Consider the following 15685-nt stretch of genomic DNA (forward strand, 5'->3'; position numbering starts at 1 on the left):
TGAATCTTGCAAGGGTTGAATGAACCCTTCAGCCTTCTGAGAATTATGAAGGATGGTGTTTCATTATTTTACAAAGGTTTGCATCTCCCTTTTTGTGATAAGACTTTAAAAATGTTGTACATTTTGGATTTCCCAGAAAATAAGTGGTGTATTTGGCCAGGCTTCCCACCCACTTATCATTTGTGTGTGGTTCCCTGTGAATCCATCTGCTCCCTCATTATCAGTTATTAAAAGGCATTCAAGACTCTGATTAGCCTTAAGATTACTGGTGGGTATGCACTAACTTTTTCGTAAACTGTGCTGAAATGTTCAAACCAACACGAAGTTAAGAAATGTCTCTTTGTAGAAACAGACATGGGAGCAAGGAAAATAAAGGTTTGGGGAGTTCATTTTGCAGGTACTGATTCTTCCGAGCTCCTGTGAGAGCCTGGAGAAGTGGAAATACCCCTGATAACCTTGGTTATCAGACCGGTAACTTTGGTTAGCGAGTCTGAGAGACTACTCCCTGTTTCCCCAGTTTCGGGCCTGTTTTCTTTTCGGGCATGGTAGCCTCCGAGGGACTGGACAGTCAGGTTTTGGTTATCTCTGGTGGTTAGTTGATTGGTTAGTTCTGGTGAGGGCTGCTGGAAATATTTCTTCTTTCAGGGACTTCCCTAGCCCATAGGTGTTTCATCAGAGCTGTCACTGCCTCTGCTGTACAGCCTGCCCTTCTTGCTCCGTGGGGTGAAAGCCATTCTGCCACTTCTCACCTGTTATTTTATGACATACTGAGACCCCACTGAGAGATGTATCAGTGTAAGGATGGAGGTGGGCAGAAGGGGAAGCTCCTTTAATCTGCTTTCATCTCCCCCAGCAGAATAAAAATGTTATAGGTTAGGGTTTTCTGAGTGTTTAGCTAACTAACTGGATTTTTAAGTGTTGTGCGTAGCTCATGCTTGCATGTTTGAACACTCCCATCCACTTAGATCAGTTAGAGTCACCAAACTTCTTCGTTTTTCAAAATAAAACTGCATTATGCCTAGACATGTTGAGCCAAATCTGTTCCTGGTGTTATTTCACTTGCTTCCCAAAGAATTACACCAGAGGTGAATTTGGTCTGGTATAACAGCTTTTTTGCCCGGAGCAAGTCTTTATAGCAGAGTTGTATTTCTCTCAAAAATATAAAAGGAACACTGACAGATCTGCAGCTCTGGTGGTGTGAGCAGGTGCAGCTATATTAAATTATTTCTTATTAAATTGATTCAGCAACTTGATGCTTGTAATTTTTGTTCTGCTATGGTTCTGTGACAGAGACCTTTTAAAACAGGCAAAGTATTTATCTTTTCTTGTAATTCCTTTCCCTGGTATTAAAATTGTAAAGATTTCTGTTTGTATATAGCCCAGATTCTGACTGTATTATTTATTTGGGTAAGATCTGAAACTTACAGCCTGTTCCAGTTAATCACATTGAGCTGTGTCATCGCTAGTGTAATTCCATTTACTCCACTGACATCCGGATGAATGTGAACGATAGTTTTTGCTTTTGTTTTTAGGTTTAAGTGGTTTTAGGCTCTGGTGGTCGCTGTGGCATAAACTGGTGTGTTTCCTTTCCAGCCAGTGGAAGTATGCTGATTTATCTCTGCCTGAGGATCTGGCTCATTGTTTTAAGGGTGCCAGTCTTCAGCCGGATGAAATGTGCCACGTGCTGCAGTTTTTCCCAGTATTAAGACCCACTTTGACTAACCGTGAAAAACAATCTGATGCTCTGCACACATCAAATGTGGTAAAGAGTTCCCCTTCAGACAGCTGTAATCCTTCTATCTCTGCTGATTTGAGGTAGAATGGTTATTAATTTTTTTACTTTTCCTGGGTGCTTCCCATGCTCGTGTAATTGCCATTACTGCTCAGCTGCTATTAACTTAGCATCAGAAGTAGACCAGAAATGCTTGCCTCTGAAGTTCCATGTCTTTAATGCTTTTTGGGGTTGTTTGTTTGTTTGTTTTGTAGGTTTATATCCGTTAAGACTCCAGGCTTAGGCTTGGAGACCCCAGCCATCACCATTGAGCCCAGCAGCTGGAGCGGCAGCGAGAGTCCTGCCGAAGATATTGAAAGAATGAGTGATTCTGCAGATAAACCTATTGACAATGATGCAGAAGGTGTCTGGAGCCCTGACATTGAACAGAGCTTTCAGGAGGCTCTAGCTATCTATCCACCATGTGGGAGGAGGAAAATCATCTTATCAGATGAAGGCAAAATGTATGGTAAGTGGTACTCGTTTAGCCTTTGGAAATAATTGTCCCAATGAGAACTCTAAAGCCCAGCTTGTTTTTATACAAAATCCCGGGCTCTGATTTGGTATTTTTGGAGTAAATCTTGAAGGAAATTTGTGAAGTTGAGGGAGCTTAACTGGGCTGGTATGTTGTTCAGGGCTGTCCACACCAGTTTCGTCGCCGTGGGCACTAGGAAGCAATATTGGTGTAGAATTGGGTCTTTCATGAATGCAATGCTGTGGCTGAATGGGAATGTTTAAAAGAAGCTTTTAAATGTGTCACTCCTTGAGCATTAGAAAAAACAAGCATTTTTCTTTATTTTTCAATAATGGTGAAGAAAGGGAAACGGGGAAACAGTCTTGCATGATCATGTTGCATTAAACTGCAAAGTGGTGAAGTTCTTGTTGTGTTCAGAAGCCTTTTGATGAACAAGGCAAGTTAGGGGTGCTTCGTGCCTTCTTTTTTTTCCCTTCCCCTTCCCTCTGTGCAAACTGCTATAAATCAGATGACGTGCTGACAGCATTCCGTAAATACAGGCTGCGCGGAGGGATACTGACATCTGCGTGCACTAGCTCTCCAGCTTTCGCCCGAGCTCTCTCACTCCTTTTCCAAACTTCTCTCTGTGGGCGGCGGACCCTATGCTCTGGCTCCTCTTTCCGGGGGGGCCGGTGGCCTTGTCTCTACCTGTCCGGGCTGTCCAAGTCCGGGGGGGGGCCGGGGGTGCGCAGCTCCCCGAGCAGATGGTGCTGCAGCTGCCGCCAGCTGTGCCCCTGTGCCCTGCCGAGGTCATGGAAACGGGGACACTGCTGCTGCGGCTGCCCCGGCCCCCCCAGCCTCCCCGCGCAGCTGCCATGTGACCCTGGCCATGGCCACGCCAACCGGCGTGTCTGCGACAAGAGAGTTGTGATGAAGCATCTCAGCTGCCCCTGACAGAAAGTTGCTGGGCCCCGGCTTCCTGCCTGGTGTTTGCTTGTATTTTTTCCCCTCTTATCTCTCCCCACTCCTCCCCTCCTCTCCCTGCACAGGGGAATATGACTTCTCTTGTCCTGCTCGCCCGTTTCTACCTGTTTTGATTGCATTCCGGTGTTGTTATTTTCCTTTGGAAAAGGGAGATGATTTGCTTAATTAGAAGGTTGTGCTCTTTCTAGGAGGACATAAGCATGTATATGCAAACAAGCTTATTGTGTATTTCTGCTCAAAAGCTCTACTTAGGCTTGAACAGCCTCATCAGCCAAAATAAGGGTGGCTGCATTTTTTAAAATCAGGATCCCTACAACCACGGTAATCACCCCTGAAATCTGATTTTTGGTGTTTTGAACCATCCTTTGTACCATTGCATAAATTAAATAAATTAACATATTTATCCATTCATTTTGACAATCACTGATTTAATTTAATGGTTCTCTAATCCCGAATGTTAACATTTGTTAAATTATATATGTATAAAACTATTTATACATATCTAATTGCTGATTAATACTGCTAGTTAGTAATACATAAGCATATATGCACACCTTGTGTATTTATGCCCATCCTAAATCAAATATTTCTTATTTGCAGTCAAAAAAGAGGTATGTGTTTGATGCTGAAAACTTGACTCAGAGCATTGACCTGATTGGGAAGAAAAAGATGTGTTAGGGAGTGCAGGATACTGTAAGAGTAGAATTTACGTCCTGACTTTGCAGTGGATGAACTCATGTTTTCATTCTTCAAGCTGAGTAACTGCTTTGTAGTGCCTGAGGATTTATTGAAACCATGCTAGGTTTCTGAGGACGTTCTAATAGAGTCTTATGGCCCTGAGAGCATAATTGTTCTCCAAGGATTTTGAAATCAAAACAGTGTAAGTGTTTCAGATTCTGTGTGGCATAATGAAAATAATTTAATGCCTTTTAGTGGCATACCAAGTTTATTTCACTTACAAGAGAGACATTGCAGTATCTCTAAGCTTCCACAGTGTTGGCGATATTATAATGTGTCAGTAATTCATGAACCATGTAAGACAAAAGGTCAAGAGAGCACCATTTCATTTTCTGACTGAAATTACCTTTAGATACAGGCAGTAGAACAAATATGATCTTTACAGACGCAAATATAATGATCACTCTGTGTGGATTAAGTTAAGCAATTGTAGTTTTTTATCTTTGGAGAGAGACTTCGAGAAGAGCAGAGATTTTACTTGAAATATTTTAAGACTCTGCCTTTGGTTTAATGAGAGCTTTGTGACATTCATGTAAGCAGAAGCCAGAGTTTCTTCACTTCTCTTTCTGGTGGTCTAAAACTGTCCTTAAAAGTGGTGTTTCTCAGAGGGATGTGTACAGGCTCCTGGTTGGTCAGCTCAGGGGGACCTGGAGAACTGCTCGAGCAGGATTAGGAGGCTTGAAATCTGGGGATCATGCAGGCTGGGTAGCTGAGGGGTTGTCTGCCCATGGTCCCACCTGGGCGGCAGGAGCGTGGCCCCCCTAGCAGAGCCACCCAGTGGTACCAAGGGACATCTGTGACCTCTCCGGGCAGCCTGGATCGCTTCAGCTGTTCCTCTACAGCTGTGATCTTGGGGGAGGAGGGTAGGGAAGGGGAGGGGAGGGCATTTTCCTCTCCTCTTGCCTACTCAAAGAAGTAACTTAGGGCACCAGAGAACTGGGAGAACAAAAGACTTTCAGTCCTACCCCACAGAAGAGGGTTGCAGGGCCTTGTGACTGGTGAGGGGGAAGGGGATGTCTTGACTGTTTTGGCCCTGGGGCATCCTTGGGCAATAAGGACAATGTCATGATCTGTGCGAGACCAGGAGCATTTCAGACTGCTGCTGCCACCAGTACCGGGTCATGGCTCCTTGAAGAAACCCTCAGAAAACAAAACAAAAACTTAATGCAACTCCTGTTTTTAAATTTATAGGCAGTGATTGGGTAAGAAGCAAAGACGCTTGTTTTGGTTCAGAGGGGTAAATTCCAGGAAATACAGTGTGGAATTTTTTGAAAGAAAGGGAGCGCGCTGTAAGGCCAAGGGATCAGTCATAAGCTTTCTCCAGGAAAGGACTCTCCATCATTCCTTTTCCCCCTTCCTGTGTGTGTGTGCTTGTGTGGTTCTGATGGTCTTACAGTTTTGGTTTTACTCCTAGTACAGTATTGGCTAGTAGTAAATAAAATAAGGTGAGGAGGGAATAAATACAAAAGCTTGAAAGAGGATAGAGGAATACAGCTATAAATTGATACTCACTCGTTGTGGAAGCTCACACTCTTTTTTGTAGCCCACGGAGGAAAGAACTCTTAGACCTATTTTCATTTGTCTTGCGAGGTATTTGTAAGAGTTATTTTCATCTGTACCTCTTCAAAAGAAGTATTGATAAAATATAAATATCATCCCAAAGTACAAAGTGGGACACCCTATAATTTGCCTCCTCTCTGACATCAATTCCAATGAATTCCTGTGTCCTTGTTTACCCAGCACATAGTAAAACTCTAGCCCGTTAGAGGGCATTGGCTGTCCTGTATTTGTACTTTGTTCAGTTGTTGGTCTTCTACTGCTGACAGTTTAGTTACTTGTAGCAATTCCTGTGAACTCACTTATTGGCAGGATATTTGTCTGTGCTTGTCTTTGCTCCTGGGAGAGTGTTTTGGAAAAGATTACAAGAATGAAAGCTGCTGTGAAACGCAGCTCTACTTTTATCCCTGGTGTAACACTGAAGTCGCTGGAGTTACCACGGGAATGGATTTGGCCCTGTGTGCATGTTTTCATCTTTTCTTCTTTTTTTTTTTTTTTTTTTTCTTTTTCTAATTTAACCATATTAAGACACAGCTTTAGTGCAGCTCTGGGGAGAACGTCACAGTAACGTAAGTTGCTAGCAAGTGTAGTAATGCCTGTGGACATATTGCCATCAGTGTTACTAACTTAGCCTAAAGGTAGCAAAGGTGGCTTTTGCCTTTAAGGCAAGGAAATAGTTTGATCTTAATTTTTGAGACCTGTAAACAGCTCTTCAATTATGAATGAAATTAGTCACTGTGATTTGCATTGGAGGTATTCATTGCTGCAACAAAATGACTTAAGAGTGTATTAATGATTATGTATAAAGGAAGTTTTGTAGAGTGTTTAGTTGTTTTACAGAGAAGAATGAGCACTAATTAATGCGAGAAGGTGCATAGCAGCCTTTCAAAACTGTGGTATATGTTTATTAGGTCATGCATAAAATCTCTTGGCCTGCATTGCCATGACAATAAAGGGAAAATGGTACTTTCATTAAAATTTCTGCTCAGATGATAGAATTTTTGCCTGATGAGTAATAATAGTCTTCATTTCCAAAACACTTTTATAAATTGAGTATTAAAATTGAGCTTTGAAGTAGTAATTTGCAAAGAAATCCTGTTCTGTAAGCTTGTGTGATTCTGTAGCTAACTGCTATTATTGGGTGTCTTTCTGAGTTTCTGTTAGGAAAGTGCAAGGTAACTAGCTTTATAAACAATACAGTAACATGTTACAAATTATTTTTACTATTGCTTTTAATTTTAAAAGTTCCATGCAAGTTACTGCCTCTATAAAGACATCACTACCGTATAAAGTTTCCACAGTATTAAATATATTTGAATGTGAATAAGGTATTTGGAGTGATGAAATACCAGATGCGAAGTATCAGGTTGCGTGTTTATTCATCTGTTATTGTAATCATTGTGCAAAGATACGCTCTCGTATTTTTTTTCTTTTTTCTTTTTGGTCTCACAGCAACATACACAAAATGCACTGGAGATAGGACTCCTATTATGAAAGTTAGTATTTGGGTTTCTTAGACTGTAAACAAATCTGTCGAGAAACATTCTTGCAATCCTGTGACTGCTCACTGTATTACATCATGGCACAACACATGAATGAAGGCAGGCTGCAAGCCTGCACTGAGCAATCAGTTGAAAGTGAAGAAAATGAAGGACCAAAGATACAGTGTCTGTTTGAGAAGTTACTACTTGATTACTCAAATTATGAACAAATCTGCCTATAAAACATTTCTGCAATCTGGTGATGTTCTTGCTACATCAGCATGCTGTCCTTGTAAGAAGGCAATCTGGTTTTGTGAGCTGAGCAATAGACTCTGCTATCATTAGAAATTAAGGGTATTGGGCTTACTTGTTTTCGAGGATTTCTTAAATGTGGGGGAACAGGGTTTAAGCTTTCTCTTTGGGCTTTCAAGAGTAAATCATTGATGGTTTGGGGCAAAGTGGCAGAGTCTTTAGGAAACAGAGAAGTCTCTCCCCTTCCCCCCTCCCCTCCCCCAGCCCCTGCCATAAGCTGCCATCCTCAAGAGAAAATCTACGTGGGACTGTAAGAATTGAGCATGATAAGGGGGAGCAGGCAAAAGAGAGCAGGCTGTGAGAAGCGCCACATCTGAACGCATGAGTAACGTTGTGCAAGGTCATACATGACACAGTGATCAAGTACTCCATTTGGCTGTGTTGGGTCAGGAGAATGATGCATTCCAAAGGAAATGGGAAGTTATATGAGAAAATTTTGCTGAAAAATTAGGCATTAAAGAGAACAGGACATCCATTGCATGTGCTTTGTAGCACTTTGGGTTTTGTCTTCTCTCTACTCAGTATGTTCTTTTCGTTCATCCATGTAGAGAAGAACTCACAGAAAGTTAATAGCCTGTTTGTGGGAAACTGTGTCAAGTAAACTGTTTGGCTGCTGCCCAAGTCTCCCAGCATTTAGTAGGTACCCTTGTATGGAGGAGTTACTAGCAACATTAGAGTTACTAGCAACTTCACTTCTTGTCTGGAACAAAGTGGAAGCTACATGGGCAGGTTCAGATCAGGTATTTGCTGCTTAAGAGTAATTTAATGGCTAGTCCTATTAAAATGGCTATACTTAACAGAGCAAGAGGATGTTTTTCCTTTATGACATTGTTCCTTTAGCAAAACCCTTCTTTAGGAATGGCGCATGTTAGCATGAGAGCACTGAAGTGACGCATCTCACTAGAACATCCATGATACGTTTCAGTGATTGTCTACTATGATTTATATTAGCTTATTTTTCCTCCAGCACTGATTTCATAAGATGAGCTTGTGATCCTGTAATTGCAGAAGACACAGTTTTGCAGCCTTAAGAAATAGAGTTTTTGCGCTAGGAGGTAGTTAAAACAGCCTTGATCAGGCTGATGTAGTGTCTTAACTGGTTGTGCAGTACTGAGAGATGAAGATAACTAAAAATCTTGCACGTAGATAGCATAAAAGAAAATGTACTTGTTTATTTGATCTCATTCCTTGCAGAACTAGGATCCCTCCTACAAGCACGTTAGGGTGAACACCTTTTAGTTCAGACAACATGGGAACAAGTTGCGTTTGGCAAGTAAAGCCTACATGCTCTTGGGGGTTATGGTGGGCTGTCAGGTTTGGATTCTTCTCATGAGACCAGTATGAGACTATGGTAGAAGTGTCTCCTTTCTTAGCAGCTGAATTATCTCACACCATAGCAGCAGCCCATTGACCCGCATCCCCAGTAAAGTGTTTATGTGTGGATGTGGAAGGTGAGTTACGTTAGGCACCCCTGTTCTGGGCATACTTATGGAAGCAGAAGACTTAAGAAAACGTAGAGACTGTTGTTCTTATAAAGAGAGAGAGACTTGGACAGTGCAGAGAGCATCTTACATGACCAGTAACAGAAAAAAATTGGTCAAAAAATTGACCCCTTAACTACCAGCTGCACCACTAACCATCACCACCTTCAGCACCCTCACTATGGCTCTCATCAGCATCCAAGAGCTGCTGGAATCAGAGACTCCTAGCCAGCTGTTCAAGCCAGGCAGAGCTGGGGCCAGTGAGAGGAGTGGTGAAAGCCAGGCATCTGAACCACGCTGGGAGGGAAACTTCATCCTAATGTTCCCCCTCTCCCCTAGTGGATTTGCTTAGGGTGGGAGTGATCACAAATAACACTACAGGGAACAAAGAGTAGTGGCAGCACAAAAAACTTTCTACACCATCTTTGGTTTTCTGGAGGCATGGAGTCTCCTGAGAAGTAGGCTTATATTCCACCCCACAACTCACAGGAGTGAGCCCAGGCTAACTGTTGGAGAGTAAATGCTGTGGTGGTTGTGACATAAGTCTTGCACAATTCCCCGACGGCCATGCTATTCAAAACTAATATGTATCTTAACTGTGTCTTACAGGGATTTCCTCACAGATGGATGCAGGATTTTTTTCTTTGTGATGCCCTTGAGAAGTTGTAGTCATACCATTGTATGAATATTTTCCTATCCTACAAACAATTTAATGTGGGACACTTGGTTTGGAACATCAGAGGGAAACACTTCAGAGTCTGGGCTTCCAGATGATTTTAGTCTGACTGTATAGGACTCTAATGGATTAAGAGTTTACAGATTTTCAGTAGAAATAATGGTTTAGCTAATACAAAAAGGCTCCTCTGAAGCTTTTCTGGTGTTGTTCTAGGTCAATACTAAAATTTTTACATTGGATGATTAAAGGACATGTTTTTGTAAGCAAAAATACTAAGAATTGGGGAAGGAGAAGAGATGCGAATATAACGTGCTAATTCCATCTCATGAATGCCCTTTTAAACACAGGGAAGTAGCATGGCTTGTTAGACCTATTGTAAAAGGGTCTACAATGCATCCCAAATTCATAAGGAAATTGAAACCTTGAGAAAGCATTGCACACCATGGGAGTTGCTGGGATGTCAGTCAAACACCATTACAATTTTACGTACAGAGGACTCATATAAGCACTATTAAGTAGAAACTGTGGTTTTCAGCCACTTGGATTCAGTATGAGTCTTAACCTTAGACTAGCAGGAACCCTACTGTCTTAGACACTGGGAAAAAGAAAATGTTAACCCAAATGGTTCCAAGTCCAGGTGCTCAGGGACAGCCAGCTAACCGTTGTTTATGAGTATTGTTGACAACTATAGATAAGTAGTAAAATAATTTTTCATAAAGTAATCTTTGAATCATATTAACAGGTGCCTTCATGTGATCTGGTAACTTTAGCATTGAAGTCTTTGAACAAGAATTGCATTTTAATTTGTTTAGTTCTTCCTTGGATACGCTGTCAGCAATAAACCTTTTAGGACAATTACTGGTGAAATAAGTGCTTAGTAATATCTAAATACATGTATGCACATACGTGTACAAATGTGTGGGTGTGAATATAATGTGTTCCCTTCCAGCCAATTAAAATGTATTTTAAGAGACCTCAACCAGGAGGTCTACACAGACTGAATTGGCTACCTCTTAGCTGGTAGCTCTTTTTTGCTTTAGCGAGTGAATGCAATGTACTGTGAGAGCTATCTGCAAAGAAATGTTATTGTTTGTATTTATAGTAGTTATTAGATAGGTATGCAGGCATGTATTGTCTGTTATGTATTTAGACTGCATGGTGTATTTTTAGCTATAGGAGGCCTAATCACCAGAGGCTGTGAAAGTGCTGAGGAGAATTACAGTAAGGGATAGCATATGGAGGAGCCACCCGCAGAATTTTCCATCCTGCAAGGCAGTGAAAAAAACCTACTGGAGCTATATAGCCAGAGGAGTGTCATTAACAGGTAGGACAGTTCAGAAAACCCTTTGGCTTGGCCTGGCCTGGCCTGGCCATCCCAAAGGCTGTTCATCTCTCTCACTCCGCGTTTAGTAGCAGTTGTCCCAAGTTAGAGCCTCCCACTGACCTCTGCAGAGTGACACGCGCAGAGCTGGTGGGGATGGGGTGGACTCTGGCATAAGAGATCAACAAAGTGTAAAATAACAGGAAAGATGCCTTAAAACTGGAAATACTGAGCAAAGATAAAAATGAGGTAAAATAGCCATAAAAATGCACTTCAATTGAGATTATGAGACAGGAAGTTTTAAAAACTGCCTTTACTCCAATGAAGAACTCTAGAGAAATTAAATAACTAGTCCGATGCCATCAAGAGTTTTGTATCAGAGCTGGGAATTGAGCCCCCTTCCCTCCAGTGCTGTCTACGTTTTAATGCTGAAGGGGCCCCTTTTGCATTTTAACCAGTGACCCTTGGGGAGCTTAGGGCTACGGTGGCAAAACCATGCTTCCTGCACCACATCCTGTGCACTGGGAAAGCAGGCCACATCTTCCGAGGAGTTCAGTCTCTGCACGTGACCACAGGATGCCTTGCACTTCTAATAAGGGGGTTGGCTAAATGCCATTTTATTAATATTAGACATTTGTTTAATATAGTAGTTCCTTGAAACAAGAAAAGGTCTTTGAGGTACAATATACCGTGTACAAATAATGGATAGCTATAAAAAGTCTAACATTTCTATGGAGAAGAGAGAAAGTGGATAGGGAAGTGAGGCAATATTTAGCCCCATGTTGATGCTCCATGAGAAGATGTGGTCTTTCCACAGAGTAATATAGATGCTGGTGAAAATAAGATGATTTAATTTGTTCATAACATCATTATTCAAGGAACAAAAAAGTACATAGTCTTATCCAAAGACGTAATCTAAGAGGTCTTTACTCTGTGCCAAGCTAAAATTCTGCTGTTTAATTACCGATTTAGAAAATATCTTGGGCTCAATTTCCTCCTCTGTTACGCTTATAAATCTGGTGGAGTTGTTTAAGATTTATGGCAGCGTAACTGAAAGCAGAATTAGGTCCCTTATGTTTAAAACTTAGTTTGCCACATAAGTAATAATTTCTATCTTCTAGGCAAGAGTTTAAGAATCTTGCAGACCTCTGTTTCTGGAAAAGAAATATGAACTACAGTAGTGTGGGTGAGTGATTAATACCGGAGGGGATGTCTAGGGGCAATCTGAATTGGCTGGTGTGGAAAATCCATGTGCAATTCAGATTTAGGATCTGTTTGCAGATGCCTCATAATTTAAAATGTTGAAAAAACCCCAAACCTTAGTCCTTCATGTAGTAAATTAGTACACTGCTTGTTCAGTGTGCAACAAGCATTACTGAAGTAATACCCTCATATGAGGTGTGAACTCATCCCATTCCCCTTAATAAGGACCTAACTTCAAAATTGATTTTGGCCTTTTAAATCCTAACAGTATCTAAATCGTTAAAAAAAAAAAAAACCCAAATCCTGTTTTGTTTTTATTTGAATCACATATTTCGTGACTTAAAAGGGAAAGATGTTGCCTTATTAAGCCAGACCTAAAGAGGTCTTGTGTTAGCACAGATGTATTTTATCTCTAATGGAAGGGGCTTTCTATTATGCAACTGGTTCTTTATTGATTTTTTTAGCTTTCACTTAGGAAAAGAAGTCAACTTTTGAAGTCTTGGGCTGAAACGTGAGTTAGGATCTGCCCATACACCTGTGCAAATGAGGTGCCTGTGCAGCTCTCATCCACTGGCGAGGCTCATCAGGTCTTGGTGAGTGTCTTGCCCTTGGGTTTGCTGGGGCTGCTGTGCACACGGGTAGTTTCCCCAGTAACACACAGGGACTCCATAAGCTGGAACAATGCTGCTCTGGGATTTATGTCACTTCTGACAAGTTTGGGTTTTTTTTTCTAGAATACTGTAGGCCAACAGTGCATTATAGAAATAGTAAAGAATCATGATATATAACTATCCGCAAATAAAAGCCCTTTAAAATAACGTAATTCAGTGTCTGTTCAGAATAGACCATTTTAATGTAAATACAGTATTTAGGTCCAAGGTATATTTCTAAGAACTTTGTTTAGGAAGGAATTGAAGAATTAATTCTTCTAAGCTTTCCAAGCATTGCAAGCTAATAATTTTTAAGGTGCAAGAGAGAATAATAATTAGGTACATTGTACTGTCTTAGAAGTGATTTTTCAATGGCTTTTTTATTAGCTCTGTGTGATCGGTTGACCCTGGCTGGAGGCCAGATGCCCACCAAAGCTGTTCTATCACTCTCCCTCCTCAGCTGGACAGGGTAGAGAAAATATAACGAAAGACTTGTGGGTTGAGATAAGGACAGGGAGAGATCATTCATCAATTGCCATCATGGGTAAAACAGACTTGACTTGGGGAAATTAGTTTGATTTATTACCAATGAAACTGGAGTGGGATAATGAGAAATAAAACCAACTCTTATGTACCTTCCCCCCACCCTTCCCTTCTTTCCAGGCTTAACTTGACTCCCTATTTCTCTACCTCCTTCCCATCAGCAGTACAGGGGGATGGGGAATGGTGGTTGCAGTCAGTTCATCACACATTCTCTGCTGCTCCTTCCTCCTCACACTCTTCCTCTGCTCCAGTGTGGGGTCCTTCCCACAGGAGATAGTCCTCCACAAACTTCTCCAACATGAGTCCTTCCCACAGGCTGCAGTTCTTCATGAACTGCACCAGTGTGGGTCCCTTCGATGGGGTGCAGTCCTTCAGGAACAGACTGCTCCAGTGTGGGTCCCCTGTGGGGTCACAAGTCCTGCCAGCAAACCTGCTCTAGTGTGGGCACATCTATCCATGGGGCCACAGGTCCTCCCAGGAGTTTCCCACAGGGTCACATGTGGGAAATGTGACATGGGCATGTCACATTTGGGCATGCCCCTGTGTGGGGTCCTCCCTGGGCTGCAGGTGGATATCTGCTCCACTGTGGACCTCCATGGGCTGCAGGGGCACAGCCAGCCTCACCATAGTCTTCACCATGAGCTGCAGAGGAATCTCTTCTCTGGCACCTGGAGCACCTCCTGCCCTCCTTCTGTACTGACCTTGGCATCTGCAGGGCTGTTTCATGTTCTCACTTCTCTTCCTGGCTGCTCCCGCACAGTAACTTTTTCGCCCTTTTTAACTATGTTATCCCAGAGGTGCTACCACTGTTGCTGATGGGCTCAGCTTTGGCCAACAGTGGGTCCACCTTGGAGTGGGCTGGCATTGGCTTTATCTGACACAGAAGAAGCTTCTAGCAGCTTCTCACAGAAGCTACCTCTGTAGCCCCACCACCACCAAAACCTTGCCATGCAAACTCCATGCACTGAAAGCAGTGACTGAACGAACACAGAACATTTTGATGTTTAATACATTGGTTCATGATACCTGTGACTTCTAAGTATGAATTTTCCTTGTTTTTAAAATACTGTTAGATCATTAATTACCTAAAAAATTAGTTCAAATTTAAAGGAATAAACCACCCAGTTGTCATTTCTTGAGGTATTTTGCAACCTAAGCAAAGGCTCAGGTATTCCAGATATGATAGATGTGCAGATTGCATAAGACGTTATGCATTGCTCACTCTAAGATACAGAGTCCTGTCTGCCCTTAAACCCTTTGTTCTCTTGGCTGAATGCAGTTAATTAGCAACCGTCTCCATAGCAACTGCCTCATAGTCCAAAAACATTGTCTCGTTTTTGCAGTTTAGCTTATCACACTGTTTACCTGAAGGGCTTTTCACTGCGTTGAGTCTCATTTGAGTTGGCTACATGCCTGCTCACGGAAGTGAATTGTCAAGATAGAAAAACACCATGGCAGCAAGATGCTGAACAGGGCCCTGTGTGTGAAAGCAAAAACATTAAAAAAGTTCTGTGGAAACAAAAGTTGAAGTTTGCAATGATTTACATCCAGTTTTATGGCATGTGACTTGCCAGGAATACAGTGCATTTTAAAATACTGCTTTACTTCTGGGCCTTTTTTTACAGCATCTTGCAGCCTAACCCCATGCAGCGTTCCCTTGCCTGTAACGCACTTTCAAGCCCATGAGCCTTGCAGGCACAGACCTTCCTCCAGGTCCATGAGGAAACTTGCCTTCTTCTAAAGCTGGACTGTTTCAGGCATCTCCGGCTTGTTTGTTAAGAGGACATTGCTGTATACTCGTCAGCTGTGTTGAACATTGAACTATTTATTTTCCTTTACATTAGCATCATTTTAAGGGAAATCTGTGAGTGTTGGTTCCATATGACGAGTTAATTGGGAAAGGAAGGAGAAGAGCTATTGTGGTCATATAATCAAAGTATGATGGAGAATTAGGCTTATTTGTATTAGCCATTAAAGTGGTCTTAAAATATCTGCCATGTACTCACATGACTCAGACAGTTACAATGGGCATGGATTTGTACTAATGCAACTATGTCAGTGTAGGATGACATATTTAAATCACGTTTGAAGCTTATACAGAGGTGTGTCCACATATGCACACACCTCTATAGAGGCTTGCTTGAAGGTGTGTGTCGTTGAAATCACAGTGAAATCTTACCATTGTCTTGAGCTGACATTTATGTCTGGCCTGAAACCAGGGTGCTCGCAGCATGAAAGGCTATGTGAGAAGTAACGTTTTCTTGCTTGCTGGACATTTTGCTTATTTTGTTTGGTTTGTTGGAGTTTTGTTTTGATTTATTTTTTCTAGTAGGCAGTAAAATGGATGAGAGGCTTATTTAGAGTGGAGTAATTCCTACTTTATCCTAGGCAGACTAGAAGCCTGACTAGAGCTAGTTGGTCAGCCATGCTGGTATGCCCTGGCCTCTCTTCCCTTTTCCAGTGATAGTTTTGGCTGGCAAACGTAATTCTCCTTTTTAGCCCCAAATGGCATGT

At 41.9% G+C, this 15685-nt stretch overlaps 1 protein-coding gene across 8 annotated transcripts in view; it reads left to right on the forward strand.

Moving 5' to 3' along the window:
* TEAD1 (TEA domain transcription factor 1) overlaps nt 1-15685 on the forward strand; it is a 159745-nt gene that overhangs the window by 52576 nt on the left and 91484 nt on the right. For all 8 annotated transcript variants that reach the window (XM_030483228.1, XM_030483230.1, XM_030483232.1 and 5 more), the window contains one exon: nt 1987-2240. In XM_030483228.1, the coding sequence (XP_030339088.1) occupies nt 2093-2240 (148 nt within the window). In that variant the 5' untranslated portion in view covers nt 1987-2092. The remainder of the gene's footprint in view (nt 1-1986; nt 2241-15685) is intronic.

This window comes from Strigops habroptila, chromosome 4, assembly GCF_004027225.2.
Source record: "Strigops habroptila isolate Jane chromosome 4, bStrHab1.2.pri, whole genome shotgun sequence".
Taxonomy (NCBI): Eukaryota; Metazoa; Chordata; class Aves; order Psittaciformes; family Psittacidae; genus Strigops; species Strigops habroptila.